Source organism: Thermobia domestica, chromosome 11, assembly GCF_964235325.1.
Source record: "Thermobia domestica chromosome 11, izTheDome1.hap1.1, whole genome shotgun sequence".
Taxonomy (NCBI): domain Eukaryota; kingdom Metazoa; phylum Arthropoda; class Insecta; order Zygentoma; family Lepismatidae; genus Thermobia; species Thermobia domestica.
This window is the reverse complement of record NC_137464.1, coordinates 128210542-128232726: the sequence shown is the minus strand read 5'-3', so window position 1 is coordinate 128232726 and position 22185 is coordinate 128210542. Positions and strand designations below refer to the sequence as shown.

Below are 22185 nucleotides of genomic sequence, written 5' to 3'. Positions count from 1 at the left end.
CTTCTTAATTTCTAAAATAATACACACAATATCACTCAAAATAGCATATATCACTAAGTAATTCAACTTATCATGATTTTATTTTTCATGAAAATGAGATATTCCTTCCTACTATATGTGTAGAAAATTTATTACAATGAAAAGATCAACATTATTCATAAAATTCAAAGGTGTATGTTCCTTGACATATCAACACAAAATATTTATCAAAAATATTCAAAGTAATTCAACACAACTAAAATATATGATATAGTTCAAGCAAATTCATATTTTATTAAAATTACATGTTAAAAGCACATAAGTAAATATAACACTAAAAGTATTTCATTTACTATGAAATGAAATAAATTGGGCACATGTGAGCTCGTCACGCTCAAAGTATATAAAAATATACTGCCTGCATTAAGTTAGCAAGACCCTACCTCATTTATTTATTAATATCTTTCCATCCCCGAAGCAAAGTGAAAAAATAGAATGTTTGGTTAAAATTTAAAAATAATATAGAGGGGACTAATAAGAAAATTGCCTACTCCGGGCATTACATAATATGAATAACCCATAATATTGGAGGAACCTTTGCTTCAATGTCTTCAAGTGCTACTAGAAATATTTTCGTATTCAACGAAAAGATTAACTCAAAGTGAATGCAACAATAGTTGCTAACAATTACTATGTACACAACTTACTTGGTACTCATTTATAGTAAGATGTTTCGTTGTATTTTCTTTTCAACTGAACAACGCGCCAAGAAGGTGGGTACGGGTAACTACCATAACTTACCACACCAAACTTCAAGTATCCTCAGCTAATCACTAATCCCAGATGCATACTGATTGGTTAAAACAAATGACTTGACATAACACATCGTAAATATACATTAGTATTAATTGACGCATGGTTGTTATTTAGAAGTTGAGAAATTTAACTTGTTAATTTAAAATATAATCATTCAGGTTTATTACCGAATGGTTTCTCACCAAAATATTTGAATTCGTGATTCGAAACATTTTTAGTTTTGTAAAACTGAAACGTTGTACTGGAATATTTTATATAGATTTTCCACATCTTCACAATTTAAATTTATTTCATATCACTATATTTGAAAATTTTCACTGCGCAAATTCACTCTTGCACTTCGAAAAGAAACACTATATTTTCTGATTCAAAAAATCAAATTTCGTTGTGAAGCGTTAACGAAAAAATATGCGATTACAAGTAATTTCGTACCACGTATATTTCAAATATCAAAATTTTAAAAATGGTATCTCTCATCCAACATTTTTAATATATTATAAGGTACAACAATGTATGAAGTGTAAAAATTAATATTCAAAATTTGTAAGATACTAACAGTGTTAAAAAATATTCATAGTATGAAAAATAGTTACTAACACCTAAGAATTTTGTATAAAAGAACTTTTGCAATGGATATATATTCATTTTTCATTGCAAGGTCAGAATATGGAAAATGGGCAATCCGGCTATGTGTTAATGTCGTTTACCCAATTCCTTTTCGTATTGGATTTAGTACAACATCGTAGAGTAAAATTCTCATGCAATCAAAGATTTTAGCATTAACTTCCATACTCGACATCCATTGATTTTTGTTAATACAAGAACACAACATTCTATAAGCAGTAGATTTTTGTGCTACCTTACTATGAGAATTAACAGATTTCTTACGAATGGTTTGTACACTCGGAACATTTATGCATTGAGTGTCATTGCAAATGTTGGCGGCGAAGAATTTACACTTTCTACGTAGGCGTAATACCTTACTTAATTTACGCACTTTTTTGCAGATTTTCAGGTTATTTTTCATTTTCGCACGGTGGAAAAATCTTTGCTTACCCTTTTTGCTTTCTAAACAAAAATTTCTGTTTCTAAATTTCTCAATAACATTTCGAGTTGAGTACAAAGTATTGGTTGGTGGATAGTCAATCTGAACGTTCTGATTTGGTTCAATACACTTTTCCTTACCTTTTCTGAATCTAAATTTCATAGATTTACAAGTTGCACGATGTATGCCAAGCGAACATGGAATGGTTTCATTTCTACTAAAACATACAATTACAAGTGTACATACTGTACCTTCTAGCAACACTAAAGATATATTACCAATGGAAAAATAATGCAACTCATCATTCTGAACTGGTTTCCTAATGAATCTTACTCTGGGATAACTTGTAACATGCCGTGTATACACCACAAAAAATATAGGACTTGTAGACAAACATTTTTTACGAACAAGTAGCATTGAGCCGGAGGGGGAAAACAGCTGATCCACCCACTTCCTTTCACATAAGGGACAAGTGCAGACTTTAATTTCGTCTAAAAATACTACAACAGTATCACTTTTTATTTCCCTAGTGGTGGTTACGTTAACCACACTCGTACTACTATTGGAGGTAACCTCCATGAAGTCAACCTGCACGGTGTTTACATTTACACTGACATTTTCATTACTTACTTCATTTCCCTGAATAAAGACATCATTACTCTGTAGAACAGACATGTTTTCCAATTGGCTTTTGATGCTTTGTAATTGTACAGTGTTATTATCCAACAACTGAAACAACTCTTTCCACCTAACATTTTCACTTTCATTAATTTGGACAAAATGTGACTCTTGGACTTCAGATAACCTACCTTTTTTAACAGGATTTGAATATAAATCAGTATCATCGGCAACATTTTCCAATTTCCTCTTACAACTTTTAGTTCTAACCTCAAAAGGACAACTATGACGAACATGTACTAACGGGTCCACATTAACTTCATCTACAAATTTAACTTTTTTCGGAATTTTATTTTCCTTTTCGGTTTGACCCACATTACCTGACATAGTATGTAAACTGACATCCTTACTACGTTTTTTGAGGATAGATTTGATACCATTGGAACTAGTTTGAGGAGAATTTTCAACATTACTTGAAAATAATTCTTTCTCCTGTCCATTAAAAATACTATCATGATCGCTGAAAGAACTAACATCAGAATACTTTTTCTGTAGCCGTTCGACTATTATTTCAATGACTTTATTCTTAACATTAACGTCATCACATTGAAGTTTCAACTTTTTAGCTACATAGTTAAAATCTATATACTTGCCGCGAGCACACTTCTCTTTCAATTTCTCGTACTGAATTGATTTCCTAATACCACGTACGCGGAGATTGATCTCTTTTTCGATATATCTCCTATATTCACAATTAAAATTAAATACAGATTCACAAATTGCGATTTTCGCTGCTCTACTGAATCTATGAGTTTCTACCTCAAGGCCTAAAACATTTTGAAACTCTTCTAAGCAAAATGGAACAGTACTATATTTATATTCATTTATTGCGTTAGCGTACTCTAACTCTATCTGTGCTCTTACATTCATTAAATTCAGCGCTAGCATTTTGTACGTGGATTTATGAATTATATATTCTAAAATGAACACAAAAATATAAAAATGAAAGTAACACTACATGTAAAGGAATGCAAGGGTATATTTCTTTCGCAAAACATTAATTGCTAGATTCACAATTTGCCTTTTCAGTGATTGTTTCGCATTCTTGTATGCATAAACTAGGACCTACCTGCGTTTGTACAGCAGTGTTTGGCTGATTTAACAGCTCCTGAGAATTACTTTCGACCTTTTCGCGTAATTCAACCACATCTGCTCTTAAATTCTCAAATTGTTCGGTCAACTCTTTTTGATTTGATTTTAATATTTGGTTAGTTGCAGCCAAGTCTGCGGATAACTTTTTCACCGCTTCGAGCAGTGTTTCCATTTCACTAAGCGTTGACATTGTAAAATATTATACTACAAGGCACAACACACAAATCACTACAATGGCATTGAATACGAAACAGTGGAGTTCAAAAATTCGCTTTCTCCCCACTAAAACATCTGTCTTTGTTCGGTGCGTCAGTTATAAGAGTGCTGGGTTCATTCATTATCTGTTCCTGTGACGGAAGCCAGATATAAGAGGAATGGGGTTCGATATTTGCTTGTTCCAGTTTGAGAAAACCAACGAATAATGCTATCGGGATCCGAACCTTGGATCTCTTTAGGAGTCTTCTTAAGAACATCATTCATTTGCACAAATTAGTACATTGAAATAAGAAACTGGTAACGAAACAAATAACACCACTTCCACGGTCCAAGGATTCGGGCGTTATACATATCAGAGGCATAAGCCGTATACCCACCGTCGCTGTTGCGTCAGCTCCAAGATACACTGGTCAAAAGAATACAAGGTGGGACAGCAATGCATGATTTACGCCAGATGGATAGTGGGAGACGAAAGTAATGTTTGTTCTTCACTGCTTAGAAATACCTTATCTGTTTAATTCTACTCTGAGCCATGTACACTATTAGAAGGTAATATCCTCCATTCGCTGAGAAAGAGACAATATAGATCACACACTTTGAAATTATTAAATATTGTTTCTCATTGCATATTAAAAAAAGAAATATTTTGCATAATACTTATATTTAACTTTTAACTTCAATGAAAATAAAACATTTACACACGTATAAGAACACAAAACACAAGATTTCATTTAGAAAAAAAAGGATGGCCCAATCACGGTGGTATATGAACCGATACGATACCGAAATAATACGCGAAGTTTCGACCGAACGAATATGATAAATCGGTTAGTGGCTATGCAGTTCACTACAGACACTTCATTTCCATCGCTGTATAAAGTTCACAAAATATATTTACTTTCACTAGGAGGCGTAAAAACTATTATTTGAACAGTAGACTATCAGAACCTGCACAGTACAAATTTTCATTGCATTTCTTCATTTTATGCAAATTAATATTGGAGAGTGTGAGTTTAATACGTAGTACTATTATGACATTATGAAACACTCTGACTTTCACATCTTGAAATAATGATACTCTCTCCTTAGAGAGTATTTGGAGAACAATCTTGTCTGTTCTCAAAGTAGAAACACTAGCACCTTCACATCTTGAAAGAGAATGTCCTCTCTCCCGGTCCTCTTCCTGCGTCGCATAGTTGCCAGTTAGCAGCGCAAAAATACACTGACAAAACTAAAATATAGTTCGTAGAGAACATTAAGTTTTTGCCTTATTATATTGTTAATAATATATAATGAATGGTTCATAGGTTAATAGAAATCACATAAAAAACTCTGATTGTTCCAATAAGTTGTACGATTGACGATTATTGATAGATTTCACATTGACACGTAAAAATCAGTCATCGTCATGAGAGTTCACTGCGTAGGCGGACAGCACGAGAGTAGCTAAATTCCTCCTCCAAATATGGGCTGACGGGAGGAAGTAGGACTGTCTGGAAAAGTGAGGCACCTTTTGGGTGACAAATTCCTGAGCATTGTTCTCCTCCAACTGTTAACTGATTGCGTTATATTTCCCAGAATTGATGTTGGAATAATACGAGGGTTAATTTAAAATTTCAAGCCAATCCATACCGTTATATACTTAACTTAAAATACTGATATTACGAACATAGGGTGAAATCACATTGTTCAATTTAGAGCCAAACAAAAATATCGTTTAATGAAAATCCTTCTAAGTGGATGATTACTTAACACCCGAAAATAAGAGCACCGTATTCTTCATTGCGGTAGAGTACTTTACCGATACCATACTGCTCAGTTTTAGGAAGAAACTTTTTGCAATTTAGACACTTAGAAGCTAGTGGGGGTTAATCTTCCTTAGTACATCGCACCATTTGTATACCATTTCATGTTTCATATTGGGCCATTACCAACACAGAAAATAAGGGTCAATGTTGCCCCAAACATTAGGCCAATGTTACCCCAACCAATTAAACGCTTAATTTGTGTGTAATTGAACATTTAAGGCGTTAGCTTATTAATATTCGCTAATGAACATGTTTTTATATTCTACTTACTTGTGCATTCAGGATATGTCACTTTAATGCAATGAACAAAAGTTGTGGAACTTGAAATCTGATAAATGTTTACTTGCTAACAATTGCTAGCATTTTGCTTCCCACGTTCTGGAAAGAAATCCCTAGCGCCAGTATTCATGTGTTCTCAATGTTGTAATACTTCGATCCACAACTTTTCTTATTGATAGAAACCATAAGAATAATGTAGGAAGAAATCAAATCTTTCTCTTCCTTTGGGTCAAAGCTGCCTTTAAAGGGCCAAAGTATACCCAGTTTACGGTACGTGTCCGATGGTACAGGCCAATATTCGTAATATGTAAAATGTAGGTATCTATATTGTCATTTGTGTATTTCATTATTTTTGCATTTATTTCGATACGTTTGATTTGTCAACAAAGTACACATTCCAAATAAATATTTCAGTCTGTTTTGGAACAATTTTATATCTTATTACCAAAGTTACCCCTTTTCCCCTAAGAATGTGAACTAATATTCGCATGTTGAACTTGCTAGATTTATTTTCGGAAAATGCTTTATGCTCTTCATTAAGAACTAATTTGTGCAAAACAAAAAGTTAGTCGCCGTTAAATTCCCCACCTGAATTTAGGGAGGCAATGTCCCTTACCTCCCCTTTCCGTCTTGTTACGCCACTACGAATTTTATGATTCCTGAAGCATCACTATTTGATTCCTCACATAAGATTTGGTCATACATTTTTTTGTTTTAAGTGTCTACGTGCACTACGAGCCGAGAACAATGTCTGGGTGGTGTGATAGTAGGAATTCAACAACAAATAATAGACGTAGATGCTAAACCGTAGAATGTAACGAAAAGTGTTTCCTGTACAAATTGTTTCTTTTTCAATAATACTTCCAAAAAAAGCGAAATTGATACCACTTTCAATTTGAAATTTTGGAGTTGACCCCCCGTAGAGGTATTTCTGCTACGTTACTGGATATGGAGGCATCACCACATACAATTTGATCATTCAATTTTTATTTGAAGTGTCTACGTGCACTACGAGCCGAGCTAAGTGCCTGGGACGGGTGGTCTGATATACTCTGCATATATATATATATATATATATATATATATATATATATATATATCGGCTCGTAGTGCATGTAGACACTTCAAATAAGAATTGAATGATCAAATCGTATGTGGCGATGCCTCCATTATAATATAATTTCACATTATAATATAATTTATAATTTCCAACCGTGATAATGAAGAAACTAAAAGAGACAGAGAAACGAAACTTTGCACGATGCAACTAGAGAAAGGGTGACATCTGCTCGTGTATTGACAAACAGCACCGGATGAACAGTGTTTTCAACCCAAGAGAAAGTTTTGTTTTGTAAATGGAATGATCTAAGTTGAATGTCATCATTGGAAGCAACGATGAAAATAAAGACCAAAGAGATAATAAACGCAGATCAATGTTACACACTTTTCGAGAAATAACGTGTAATATGTGTTGGGGCACACATGGTGTGAGGTACTAACGTTTTGTACATCTTAAATCAGATATTGACAAGAACTCTTTGCTGTTGACTCTAAGTCTAGAAGGATCCGTTGAACAGTGTTGCCATCAACAGAAGACAAAAATTGAGTTTGGGAAACATACAATAACTCGGAAAGGGTCATTAGTGCTGTATGCTTTAAAACCTATAATGCAAGGCGGTAGAGCATGAGGAGTACAACCGTGGTTATGTGAGATCGATTACTACCGAGATATACGATATCTTGTAAAAGCTGACAAGTAAGGTTTGTGAAAGGTGGCAACGCTGCACAGCGGGTTGGAATCCCAATAACCTGGTTAAAATATGAAAACAGCGTTCAATTTGCATGGGTTTATGTACTCGTGGGTTTCTGAGGACGCTGATAACCATGATGACATCAAGAGTAAAAAAAACTGCCGCTGTGCAGCGTTGCCATCTTTTACAAATCTTAGTTCTCTACTTTAACAAGATACCGAATATATCTCAGTACGTGAGTTATCAACCTCAAATAACCACGGCACTGCTCCTCATGCTCTTCCGCCTTGCATTATAGGTTTTAAACCATACAGCACTAGTGACCTTTTCCGAGTTATTGTATCTCTTAGAAACTCAATTTCTCCTTTCTGTTGATGGCAACACTGTTCAGCGGATCCTTCTAGACTTAGAGTAAGCCTAAACAGTTCTTGTCAATATCTGATTTCAGGTAGGGTTGCCAGACGTCCCGGTTTTCGTTCTTCGGATCGTAAAAAGTATCAACCTGAAAGAACTAGTTTGTTTCACCGAAAAATGGAAGGTTTTCGCAAGATTTGTGTAGCTAATTAATTTTACTAAACAAAAAACAAGGCGTTTGAATACCACTTTCGATGAAAAAGAACGTTTTTTTTTTCTATGACAGGCTTTAACTACTAGTTATTTTACACTTCAATCGGCAGCGCAGAACTGCTTCATTGTTGAAATTTTAATAAACAATGGTGGTATTGCTCTCAGTCGCTGTATGTTAACCGCATTCAAACTCTTTCTTTCGTTCTGTCTGCCGTGTTCTGAGGAATAATTTTACAAACAAGCGTTTTATCCAGTTCAGTGGGTGTAGAGTGAAGTCAAATTTTCAATAATTTTCAGGTTAAAATTCCGTAACAACTTAGTCTAGCACAAGAAGTGGCAGTTTAAACACATTAAAGGTAGGGTTGCCATAATTTTTTGATCCAAAATACGGACATGCCTTAAAATAACGACCCATCCAAGATACGATGTCCAAATACGGAATAAATATTTTGAAATTTCTTACCTAAAAATCACCTTTTTAGGTTATTATATAATTGTTTACTGTAATACTTAAAAACGCCATTGGAATCTAAGATGTTTTATATTTTTTCATTAACACAAATATAATAAATCATGTCATTAGATTACCTATATTAAATATAACCAAAAAACCCTGGAATGGAAAAATGAGACAAAAAAAAAAACCTTTATTAATAGTAACTAAAATGTAAGTTATTTGATGAAAACAAACAATTCTTTTCGCCCGAGGTATTTAGCGATACTTAGCTCGGAAATTTTCGTGCAGCTCCAAAAAATGTCAAATACGGACATTTTCCTAATTCATGTTTTGTACGATACGGACACGGACCCAAAAATACGAACAGTCCTTACAAAATACGGGCATATGGCAACCCTAATCAAAGGTATGTCTCTTATTTGATTTTGATACTGGATTTTTTATTCTCCTGAACTTTTGGAGAACCTACGTAAGTCTTTAAAGAGATTTACTTCGTGTTTATAGTTCTGAATCTACTGTAAATGTATTATTTCTTACTAAATTTGTATTTCTTTTAGAGAGTATGTATGACTCATTTGGTGACGCGACAGAGGAGAAAGTATCTTCTCAATCATAAATGGGAGAGTGTATAGTAATTAGCGCAATATTTAGGACCTGTTAAATAGAACAAATTGGAGTTCGGAACTAGGGACGCCAGGCAGCTCTTATGTTACCTTTTAACATTCCCTTGTGGTGCTTTATTTGTGTTAAGTTTGTGCTTGTGTGTAGAATGAACTGGAAAATTGTGATTAGTGACAAATAATTAATTGATTTGTGAGCAAAGGGTTGCCAGACGTCCCGGTTTTCCGGAACAGTCACGGTTTTCAATGAAAGAATTACCTGTCCCGAAAAAGGCTTTCGGGACACCCGTTTGTCCCAGTTTTCCTTCTTCAGATTAAAAGAAAAACAACCTGGAAGAACTAGTATGTCTCACCTGAAAACAGAAGGTTTTCGGAAGATTTGTGTAGCCAATTAATTTTATTAAAGGAGTTTTACTAATGGAGTTAGGAATCACATTCATTCTTTCATCCTATGGATTGTTTAGCTTCTACAGGGGAGAAAAAAGGGATTTTAAAAACATTCAAGATGGGGCATGTGTTGTATAAATCATTTCTTGAATATCAATTTCAATAGAAAAGAAAGGGGCGCGGTGGCTCAGTGGTAGAGCGTTCACCTCCGGTGCTTGGGGCCCCTGGTTCGATCCCAGCCCGCACCGTGTGGACTTTGTAGTGAACAAACACCGTGCTCGTGGGTTTTCTCAAGGTTCTCCCGTTTCCTCCTACTTTCTTCATTCCACCATTTCATTCATTTCTCATCATCACCGTCTCCTTTAGCCTAACCGGTATAATCGTCGTGGGACGTAAAACTTAAAGATTTTATTTCATTTTCAATAGAACATATTTTTCCCTGTGACGGACTTTTTAAAAGTTATTTTAATACTTCAATAGGGAGCGCACAACTGCTTCATTGTTGGAACTTTATTCAGCAATTCGATACTGCTCTCAGTCACTGCATATTAACCACATTTAAAATGTCTATTTGGTCCTGTTTGCTGTCTTCTTAGGCACAATTTCTTCTGAAAACTGACAAGGAAACATTCCGATTTAGTGAATTCAATTGCTTTAATGATTGCTAGCTCTGTATTCAGCACCAAAAGAAACAGAGAAAAAGAGGGTGTTTAGTGGCAGACCTTATAAAGGGTGAAAGATAAGTGAGGGCGAAGTGCGTAGATAGAACGTAGAAAATATCTAGAAATGCCATATTAATTTTGAAACGAGTAGAGGGATTAAGGTCAAATGTTGGATATGAGGAATGCATGTAGAGCTCCACTGAATAGACGTAATGTGAAACATGGGGGACATCTGAATAGCCGCATGTTGGAATTACCGCAAGAAGAATATACGGGAAAGGGATCATGTGACATACGGCTCTTGACGCACACCGTCTATGGAAATCAATAGTGGCCAATACAGTTTGAGACCTCTGTAACAGGAGGTGTTCCACGCTATGTCAATGTAGGAATACTGTCGCAAAGATGACGTGGATGAGAACAACCACAAACATGAATCAGGCCACTTTCCAACCAACAAACTTTGCGATCCACCCATATTCGTTCACGTGCTGGTAAAAGTGCGAATATGACCAAAAGACAAACTGAAAGAGTTCATGACTGACGTTTTCTGGCCTTCTATAGAGGAGATAAAACTGCTACTCCTTGTTGATTCATGGAGAACCAATAAAGATGAAGAGTTGGTGCAGAAACGACTTCATTCATTTGCAATCACTCTCCCACTTCCAGTTTACAGCACCAAGGTTCCGAGTTATGATTAGATATGCTTTCTACAAAACTGGATGTTTGCAAACAGCATCTGGCGCATTCATGACACCTGTCGACTACTGCTTCAATTCCAATACCGGCGACAGTTGTGACGAGACAGATTGTTTATCGTTTATCAAATGTGCCTACTGTTGTCTCCATTTTTGTATCAACCACACAATCATTCTTAAGGTCCATAACAGTTGCAATTAAACAGAGGTCTCAAATCGTATTGGCCACTATTAATTTCCATAGACGGTGTGCGTCAAGAGCCATGTCACATGACCCCTTTCCCGTATATTCTTCTTGCGGTAATTCCAGCATGGCGTCTTTTCAAATGACCCCTATAATTCACATTACGCCTATTCAGTGGAGCTCTACATGCATTCCTCATATCCAACATTTGATATCAATCCCTCTACTTGTTTCAAAATTAATATGGCATTTCTAGACATTTTCTACGTTCTATCTTCTCACTTTGCCCTCACTTATCTCCCAGCCTTTATAAGGTCTGCTACCAAATACCCTCTTTTTCTCTGTTTCTTTTGGTGCTGAATAAAGTGCTAGCAATCATTTTCAGCAATTAAATTCACCAAATCGGAATGTTCCCTTGTGAGTTGTCTTTAATACATTTTCCCATGTGTGGATAAATATTTCTGAAGATGTGCAGGCACATAATAATTTAGGATTTTTTTTTTTCTGATAAAATTTTCAGTAATTTTCAAGCTAAAATTCCGTAATAACTTACTCTAGCACAAGAAGTGGAAGTTAAACACATAAAGTTATGTATCTTGTTTAATTTTGATACTGGATTTTGTTTTCTGATAAACTTTTGGAGAGCCTGCGTAAGCCTCTCAAGAGATTCAGTTTTTGTTTATCGTTCTGAAAGTAGTGTAAATGTACTTTTTTTCTTGCTTAATGTTAAATTTGCAATTTTTTAAAGGGTAGTGTTTCTGACTCAAGTGGTGATGCAACGAAGGAAGAAGTAATCATAAATGCGAGTGTGTGTCGCAAATGGCGCGGAATTTAGGACCTGTTAAACACAACAAATCGGAATTCAGAATAAGGGACGTCAGGGAACTATACTTACATTACTTTTTCACATTCTTTATACATCCGTTGAGGGTCTCAATTTGTGTAAAGTATGTATAGGGTGAATTGGAAAATTGTGAATAGTGATGTGGAATTGATTCTGACCAAACTAGTAGGAAATTATGACCTTATATGTAGCCTGAGAGTGGTGTCCCGGTTTTTCGTTTACAAATTCTGGCAACCCTACTCTGATCTTACATATAGCCTGAGATTAGTGTCCCGGTTTTTCATTTACCAAATCTGGCAACCCTAATTTAAGGTGTACAAAACGGTAGTACCTCAATCCCTGTGTCCGCCAACACATGTTTCACGTTATTTTTCGGTAAGTTTGCAACACTGATCTGCGTTTACAATCTCTTTTGTCTTTGTTTTTATTGTTGCTGCCAATGACGATATTCAATTTAGGTCATACCATTTACAAAAACAGAACTTTCTCTTAGGCTGGCAACATTGTTCATCCAGTGATGTTCGTCAGTACACGGGCAGATGTCCTTTTTGTAGTTCCTTCGTGCAAAGTTTTGTTTCTCTGTGTCTGTTAGTTTCTTCGTTATCCGTTATCACGGTTGGAAATTTTAAATTATATTAACATGTGGAAACGTCATTTCATGATTTTGTCGTCAAGTCGGCACGGGTTAACGTTCTCATAGAGAGCTGCTATTTCAGTAATGCGTGTTTACAGTCACATAGAATACATTTGGGGGGGTGGGGTGCGATTCGCAACACGAAATTACCCAAAATAAGGGACATCCTAATATATATATATATATATATATATATATATATATATATCTATCTATATATATATATATATATATATATATATATATATATATATACACGGTATGGGCCAAAATATACAGTACGGAAACTCGCTCATCTCGAACGCGTGGTTGCGTTTGTCGACGGGGCATAGCTCCAGCTGCACGTGTTCGCAGTAGTGAAAAGGAAGTTGTGTTGTGGAGTTGTTGGAAATGGGTCTCAACGGAGGAAATAGTATTCATGGTTGTGCATTATTTCCGCTCATACGGAAGTGGTCGTAAAGTGGACCGAGTTTGAAAAAGGTGACAGAACAATTTCGAGAGGAGTTTAATAAGACTGGAATGTTAAAGGAGAGTGTGTTCAACTGTGAAGATCCACCAAGAACTGTGCCTGCATTACGTGAGCTAATCATCTCCTTTTGCAGGAGTCTGCAGCGACCTTTGTTTCAGGATATGTTTGAGAATCTGCGTGAACAATATGAACAGTGTTTACAGCGAGGCGGAGCAGACTTTGCACACTTATATTACGCATACCGTGGTAAATCAACACGCTAACAGTGTATGTATGAAGTGTGTATGTTAATTTCTTTTGAGGAGAAAAAAACTCTCAGATGACAATAATGTAATTTTGTTCATCTTTTCATTTCAATACTGTATATTTTGGCGCATACTGTATATAATATTGTTGGCTAAATTGGTTTAAATCAAAGTGATTTAAATCACTATTTAAATCGAATGACTTTTTAAAAGGCTATTTAAATCAAATCTATTTTGGTAAAACAGAAATAAAATGCAATATTTCTGACAATTCAAGGACACCAATCAAATGTAAATCTGAAACTTTTCTTTGTTTCTGTAAACTTATCGGGTTTCCTTAGTTTAAATCGCAGCCATAGAGCGTTCTCGACTATGTAACTAAAATTGTATACGTAGAAATTATTTTGAAGTAATTAAATGGTTTCACTAGTTGGAATAAAAACAATATTCGCTGCAAAAAAAATGACACGAACATGGTCGAATTGCCTGCCTTTAGTAGGTAATTCAAAACAATAAAATAGGATGAAATACATGTTGATATTAGTGCTTGATTCAAACTTAAAATTATATAAAATTGAAAAGTCTGAAACACTCACCTTATTCGGTATAATGATAGAATCTTAATAATGCAGATTTAAATTACTATTTATTAGATTACAGTTAATGGGCCAAGAATTTTTACAATATATTGATTTAATTATTTCATATTGTACACAACGCTTGAGGAGATCGTTTGAATCTATTTAACATTCAATACTTATTTTTGGTTTAGAATTGTACATCCCAGGCTTAGAAAAAGAAAAAAGAAAAGAAAATAGTCATACAGGCGCCTGAAAAACCCTTGAAATTGACACACTGTTTTACGTCTGAAAACAAGTATGTAAGGCACCCATGATTATTGTCTGTTCCTCAGCTGTTTTAGCAAAAATACATAAAAATGCCTTTTCGCATGTTTATTGCCTAAACAAGGGGCACACATGTAAAGAACAGGGGTGTAAAACATTTGTAAAGTACATGTTTACCGCCCGTAAGGAGAGACGTAGCCATGGATTGCTGAGCCGGCTCGAGCGCTCCCACCCAAAATGTTATTAATTTTACACTATTGTCGAAATAACTGGTTGAGTGCCAGAGTAGCCTAAGTACCGGCGGCTATAAGATCAAACTCAATATGTATACCAAGTTCGACCTTATTGCTGTTGGTAATTAGGCTACTCTGGCACTCAACTGCTCACATATTATCATCGTGGATTCCGTTAACATAAAAAATGTTTTTACATGTTAAACAGGAGCGTTGTCGGAGCTGCCGACTCCAGTCCCCCATTGATCTACCAACTAATTGGTCTATCATTGGTCGCAGTACAGAATCAAATTTTGTAAATAAGTGTTATAGTACAATGAAGTTTGCGCGCAAATATCTTCATATCTCATTCGTATCAAGAATATTGCAGAAACTTCTTGCATAAAAACAGTTTCCCCCTATAATACAGGCAATATACAGTACAAGTTTACAACTCCTGTCTATGAGAGAACAGTCTGAATGGAAACGACCTTCTCCTCTTTATTAACTTCATCTTTATTATTTGCGTACAGCACGTGCAAATGTACTTCTTCATACTTTGTATTCACTTGCCGGGAACATGCCTTTCCATGTTATATTTACAGGCCAGGTACAATGCATGTTTACAACTCCTCTCCATAGGAGATCAAAGAAACTGGAATTATGCCTTTACATGTTGTCAACACAGGCAGTGTGCAGTGCATGGCGAGAAGTAATTACACCTCAAGAAATTTCATATCTGTATATCCCCATGTGTAGTTTAGCCCGTTTCTCGAAAATCCAAAACTAAAATTTTCAACATTACATGTACATGTACACATAACGGACTCTGCTCTTCAAAAAAGGAGAAAAAGGTAAGTTTTCATGTGAAATACATGTTTCTGTGTAAAAACATGCTTTCCATTCGACCCATGTTACACATACTCTCCTAAGCAATGTACATTGTTTCCAAAATTTTCATAAAAGATATCGTAGCCTTTATACTGTAGCTGGAATGTTTATGAATACAGTGTGTCCGTAGGTTTTTATTCGCAACCCAAAGTTTGCGTATATCTTTTGAACCAAGCACGATAAAGACTTGAGACTTTAAACAAACGTAAGCATATTCTATGTAGATATTTTTCGAGGTCATGACCAATGTTGATATTTGTAACGTTTTTGTGTATTAAAAAAAGAAAGTATTGAAAGTGTGAAATAAAGAACGTACAAAATAAAAAAAATCAATATTCAGTTGTTGCAGAAAACTGACTTCCTGCGGGTGAATCCCGGTGTATATGTGTAGTATGCATCAACATTTATCCATTGGTGCGAAAATGAGACGAAGTCGATGCATTGTTGCTATGTGAGAAGGCTATTTATTTTTTTTTTTTCTTTTTGACAAATGCGGCCCCTTCCAACACTGTTGTAAAATTACTGCAACAAGTTTGTTTTAGGTTAATTAATGATAAGCTATGAGAATCCGTACATAATTCATAACTTCAGTTTTTATGCCAAAATTTGCGATAGTTGTTCACAAATTGTGCGTAGAATGAAGCGGTCTGAAACTCTCTCGAAATTGTTATTTGTGTCTTTGTCACTTACACTGATGTATCACTATTTAAATTTTTCATGAGTCTGTCATGCACAGTCTAAATTGAGTCCATCTGTATCCCATATATTTTCCAATGTGGTCAAAATGGTATTACAAACATCTTAGTAAATATTATTATTTCTTCTTCCGGTAAAATATGAACATAATATAGTTCAAACCTATTATTTTCCAAAGCAACATGACCCGTAAATTTACTGAACACAATCTTGGGTGAACACAATATTTCTTCAGTCTTGTCTCTCTGTTGTCGCTAGGGACCTTATTTCTCAGTGATTTGCATCAACACAAACGCATAATTTTGAGCTTTATTTTACAACAATCGGCATAGCAATTACAGTTGTTTACTGATTTTTTGTGTTGTGTTACAGTTCCAAATTTTGCGAATACTATACGAAATGACGCCCGAGGTGTTTCCTTGCATTGAGTAGAAAACTTTCCTTTTAGAACGAAGGAATTCTTAGGTCATCACTAAAGCCCGGAATTAATGGCGAAATAAAAGCCCGAAAATGGCTGGCAAAATTGCAAAATAAACACCCAAAAATGGCAGGTAAAATGGCAAAATAAAATAAATAAGCAATCACGAACTTCGGGGGAAAAAATAGTTACTAAAATATGTAAAAGCTATAATAGGCTATAATTCGTTTACTAATCGAATAAAATGTTTCAGTTTGCACTTTGTACTTACTCTTAAAATTCTGGAAACTTGCGCACGTGAGGGGACGACATCTAGCAATTCATTCGCCATTTTTCAGTAGTAACAATAACTTAAAAACACTATCACATTTTATTCACACGCGATTACATTAGCACAAACATTCAGAGCACAAGAAATACTAAAGTGAAGTCAATTTACCCTACACTAGCAGTTTATTTTTACTTACGAAAGGTTTTTCATATCTTTATTCTCAGAAATTATTAACATCTTGTTAAAATTTTCAAAGGAAAGACTTTGTCTCCTGTCAGAAAGAATTCGCTTTAGATGTGAAAATGATCTTTCTACATCTACCGATGTCTTTGGAGCATACTTGAAACATGTAATTTGGAAAGGATCCATGTCAGTGTCAACAGTTGTATCAGCATCACTTTCTATAACACTAGCTATGTCCTTCAATTCTTCCAAATCTGGATTAGTACTTACAACACGATCACACTTACGCCGAATGTACTCGCCCTTGTTACCAGGTACAACACTCAAGATCGTTGAGTATTATTAAAGATTTTCAGAGAACTAGCGAGTGTTTTTTTTAAGCTGGTCAATAGCATCAGGTAACTTTGCAAAATGTGTTGCAATGAAAACGAAGTCCTTTTTCAAGGAATTATTCTTAAGCAAACTTTGAGCAACTTTAATTGAAGACGCATCATCCTCATCAAAAGTATCAATGATTCTTTTGACGGGTTCAAAGTTGTTAGCATAATAGAGAACAAGCTGCAATCCATGTACCCCATCTCTTTAAGAAAGGCTGTGGTGGAAGCAGAAGTTGAGGGAGCTTTCAGAAATACACTTTTCACATTTGACTGAAGGTCAACGTCAGGAAAATGAGAACGAACTTTCTCTGCAATTCTATGTAACGCGTGTGCCAGACAGGTAACATGCAGCATACGTGAGAATAGAACCTTAAGGGGTTTTGCTACATTTTTCATGTATGCAGCTCCGTCTGTGACAAAAAGAAGGACCTTATCGTATTTTACACATTCTGGCCACAGAATACTCAGCGATTTTGTAAAAACCGTGCAATTGCCGTGCCATTTACTTTTTCCAGAAGTTCTGATTCAGTCAAAAATGTTTGTGTGCCTTCTTTCCCTTCCAAATTTCCAATTACAACGTTGTCAGTGGAACGTCCTAGAATATCGCTAATTTCATCAATTGAAATCCATATATTTTTGTCAGCAACACTTTTACGGATATCGTCAATAGTTCTGTTGTACGCGCTATCAACGTAAGTCTTTCTCAAAGATGATTCACTTGGAACTTTTTGTTTTGTGTATTTCTCGAGAAAGTGTCTAAAGGAAACATTTTCTAACTTCCATAAAGGAATGTCCGCGTTAATTAAAGCTTCACACAGATCATTCGCAAAACTCTTAGTACGCGAAGCGGGATTCGTGACTGCTCCAAGAAGATTTTGAACCTTTTCAGCAGCTGATTTGCGTGTCCTTGCAGAGTTGTGTTTTACAGTGCTTATATGATGTGTTACAAAATAACGCTTTTCAGCGGAAACCAGAGTTTCACATAACTTACAAAACAGTACACAACCGTCTGTTGAAAACACAGTATGCCCGAACTCAATCACAAATTTTCCCAACTTACGTTGTCTAGAAAGACAAACTTTCGGCATCTTGAAATACTGAAACGCACATAAATACTAGTTATGTATCACGCACGCCTAAGATTCACAATAACTGCCCACCTGGCTACTTCTTGAAAGTAAGCATCTTCGTTTGTCACTCCAAGAACCGAACACTGCTTCAAAATTCCAAGAACTGAATGCACAATGGCATCCCCGCCCCTCCATTTGTCACAGTCCAACGGGAATAGACCAGTTATTACCAGACACCGAGATCGCCTGGCCAAATAAAGAGCGACTCAGATCTGTGGTATACTGTCATTCATGAGTAAATAAAGAGTAGTGGAAGAGAAAACCTGCGACAATGACAACACATTGCTTCTAAATTGTGAAATTGCGCTTTTCCTGAAAATATCACGAATATTGTAATAATGGCACTTATGGCATTTTGCCATTAATTCCGGGCTTTAGTCATTACAAAATTCGCGAATAGTGTCGCTACATAAATAATGCAACAACTATTTATAAGTGCTATACATACTATCGCAAACTAAATGCAAATTCTACAATGCTTTGACGCAAACCTATATGTAATTAGCTCCATCGCTCCCTGCGTCTGGTCAATTTTCATCAACCCCATACAGAATAAGGATCATTGTCTTCATAAGTAACACAACAGCAATTGAAGTACCTGTATTCCCAACACGTGTAATCATTAGGGCTCGGAAGTTGAAGAACTGAATATTGACTAAAAAAAAAAAAAAAAAAAAAAAACTGGGAAAAAGGAACTGGACGTAAAAGTAAGACCCAATTTAATTAGAATTACATATTTAATGAATATAATGCTCAAGAAATGCAAGCTTCTGGTAGGTTAACGATCTGTCCCTCTTCCACAAACTGAAGTACAAACTAAAATAAGAAAACTTCGCCACCCTCACCTCCCTTGGTGGAGGACTTGTTACGCCTCCTTATCTGACTTGAGACAAGTCGTTGAAGAATGTCTTATCTTTTGAATTTTCTTTACTAAAGAAAAGATGTTTAAGAGGTGGTGGTGATTTGAGTTAGTGACCAGTAAATTTATTATCGAAAGATGAAGGGCTAAAAAAGACCTTAAGACCAATGAAAAGCTTTTAAAAAGACCAATAAAAATAAAAGAAGAAAAAAAAAGGACAAATAAAATCCACTATTTTTTGGCATACAATGATTCAAAATGAACATTTAAGCGTCGTCTTCGGGCACTCGTAAAAAAGAGGATTTTTCCTCAATTTCCGGGCCCTAGTAATCACACTGGATGTTTAAGTTACATGAATAGCAAGAACACAACAAAATAAACATAAGAATATAGGCGCGCCAAAAAATTAACTGAATTATTCACACAGCACGAAGTCAATGAAGAGAAACTATAATCCCGCTGCCGAACGATGTGCAACAACTGTGTTATTGTTTCCAAGCTTATCCTATCGTAGGAAATTTAATCGCTGAAAAATCAGCTTACAATTTTTGTATTGTTACTCTGATAATTATCTTACTTCCATCGTATATCTACAACAAGAATAACTATATTTTTGAAAGTTTTTTAATGAACTGTTACTTGAGCGCGGGTAAATCTGACGTCTTGCGTCATGCTTCGTCTCTTGTTGGCTCCAGTTAGGATTACAAGTACCTATATTAATATTTTAAACTACACAGACCTTAAATTATGTATGTAAAAATACTTCTGTAAATAATTACGTAAAGTGACTTAGGCTATTTATCTTCCACTTATTTTACGAATAGAGGCAACAGTCTCATTCTAAAGAAACGCTGTATTATATCCACATGTATAACTGATAAATAACCCATTACCCTATCTGACAGAGGAGCACACTAGTTGCTACTGGTTACACTACTATGACATTTTACGTATAGTTCGATCCCACCTCGCGCCCAGTGAACTTTGTGGTGGACACAAACGCTGTGCGTGGTTTTCTCGGGGTTCTCCTGTTTCTTTCCACTTTCTTCATTCCACCATTTCATTCAGTCCTAATCATCACCTTCTCCTTTAGCCTAGCCGGTATAATGTGGGACGTAAAACTTAAAAAATTCATTTTATTTTACGTATTTCCACTTCAGTTTGTTCATAACATGACGCAGAAAATAGACGATAACACACGATTAACATCAAGACTCTTTCTTCATTCGTATTAAGAATCATTTCTTTTCATTTTAATGTCTAACTCTGTTATGCAATTCGCGTTACACAATAATCTTCACATTTCATTTTCGTACGTGAATTAGGATATTAATTGCGTAGATAACAAGAAGCCAGGTACATTTCATAGTTTCTAATTTCGTTTTATTTTTATATTCTCAGCTTTAATTACCATTAGGTAATATTGAATTAGTTCAACATAATATATACATCCTTAAAAAAACATACACATGACACTAATCACATTACATTCACTTTGCTACTACTAATAACTTATTATTATTAGTTTGTTTGTTATTGTTATTTATTTGTTTCTTTTTCTTCTGTTAAATAACTTGTTTATGTATAATATAATGAGAGGAAAAGACGAGAATTTACAGTGGGATGAGTTCTACAGCGGTAATAATAATTATAATTGAGAATTTAAATGTCTATACTTGGAATTTGATTGAAGATTTTGTAATTATTATTAGTCTAGGGATTGAGTAATATAAATACAGACATTGTAATAAGGAAATATGAATAGTGTGTCATTATGTAATTTGTTTTCAGCACCTTCAGTTGGAAGATCGTGTAAGCAAAGGCAGCGAAGGTACATTCAATGATATGGAGGGAGTGAGTACTGTAGGGACATTCACAAATGCTGCAGAAGTGTCTACTGATGAACTTACTCAAGTTTATTCACAGTTTAACTTTTCGCATAGGCTGTCAACTTCTCTTCCTATTTCAACATTCAAAGACAAGGTAAGTAGTTATGTTTTAGATCAATATTTCGTGTTTCAATTCGTTCTGTGGTAGAGGGCATTGGTTCGATCTCAGACCATGTGAGCCTATAGTGGATAGCATTGCGTCCATGGTTGTTCTCAGTGTTTTTCATTCCCTCCTCCCTTGTTATTCTGCTGATCTTCTGTTTATCATCTTTTTTCTTTAACCTGCATTGTATAGCCATGGTACGTTAAACTATATTTTTTTCTTTTAATGTAGTTGTTCGTGGCGGTAACCAATCAGGAGAATGTTAAATTTATAATATTAGGCGTAAGTGATATGATTGCATTTTTTTCGAATATTTGCGTTTATGAGATAACTACGTTGTCATAAAATCATGCATTTGATCAGAACGGATTTCATATTAGCTGGGAATGAGCTAAATGGAAAAACTATTGTCCAGGGAGTAGTATATATAATATAAAATCTACTGTTATTAGAGTACAAACACCTCATCCTGTTGCGTTCCAGGTGGTAAAGTGCCAAGGACTGACGAGACGTTGCCACGTTGGATAGAAACAGCTATGCGCTGTATTAGAAAAGATGTGGAGCGAATTTCGCCGGAAACGCAAGAAATGCATCTTTCTACCTCCCCAATAAATTCAAAACTTTTTGCACCCCAAGCACCACTGGTCTCAATAGCAATTGAAGTGAAAACAAAGTTTTCGAGAAGATATCTTCTTTGCTTTTCAGCTTTTCTGCGATTAGCAACAGCTCCAGCGTTCGTTACAGATAGAGGGAGACTTGAATGAGCGTATGTATCAAAAGTTCCATAATAAGCATTTACCTCTCATCCATGGAACCAATGTCATGCCATCGGGTCTCTTTCCATCCGAACTTCAGAAACCAGAAGGTTTTCATATTGAAG

At 35.3% G+C, this 22185-nt stretch overlaps 1 protein-coding gene across 2 annotated transcripts in view; it reads left to right on the top strand.

Annotated features, from left to right (window-relative positions):
- The window catches only part of spn-E (tudor domain containing 9 protein spindle E), a 383336-nt gene that overhangs the window by 88732 nt on the left and 272419 nt on the right, over positions 1 to 22185 (top strand). For both annotated transcript variants that reach the window (XM_081731120.1, XM_081731119.1), the window contains exon 3: positions 21105 to 21296. In XM_081731120.1, coding sequence (XP_081587246.1) covers positions 21105 to 21296 — 192 coding nt within the window. The remainder of the gene's footprint in view (positions 1 to 21104; positions 21297 to 22185) is intronic.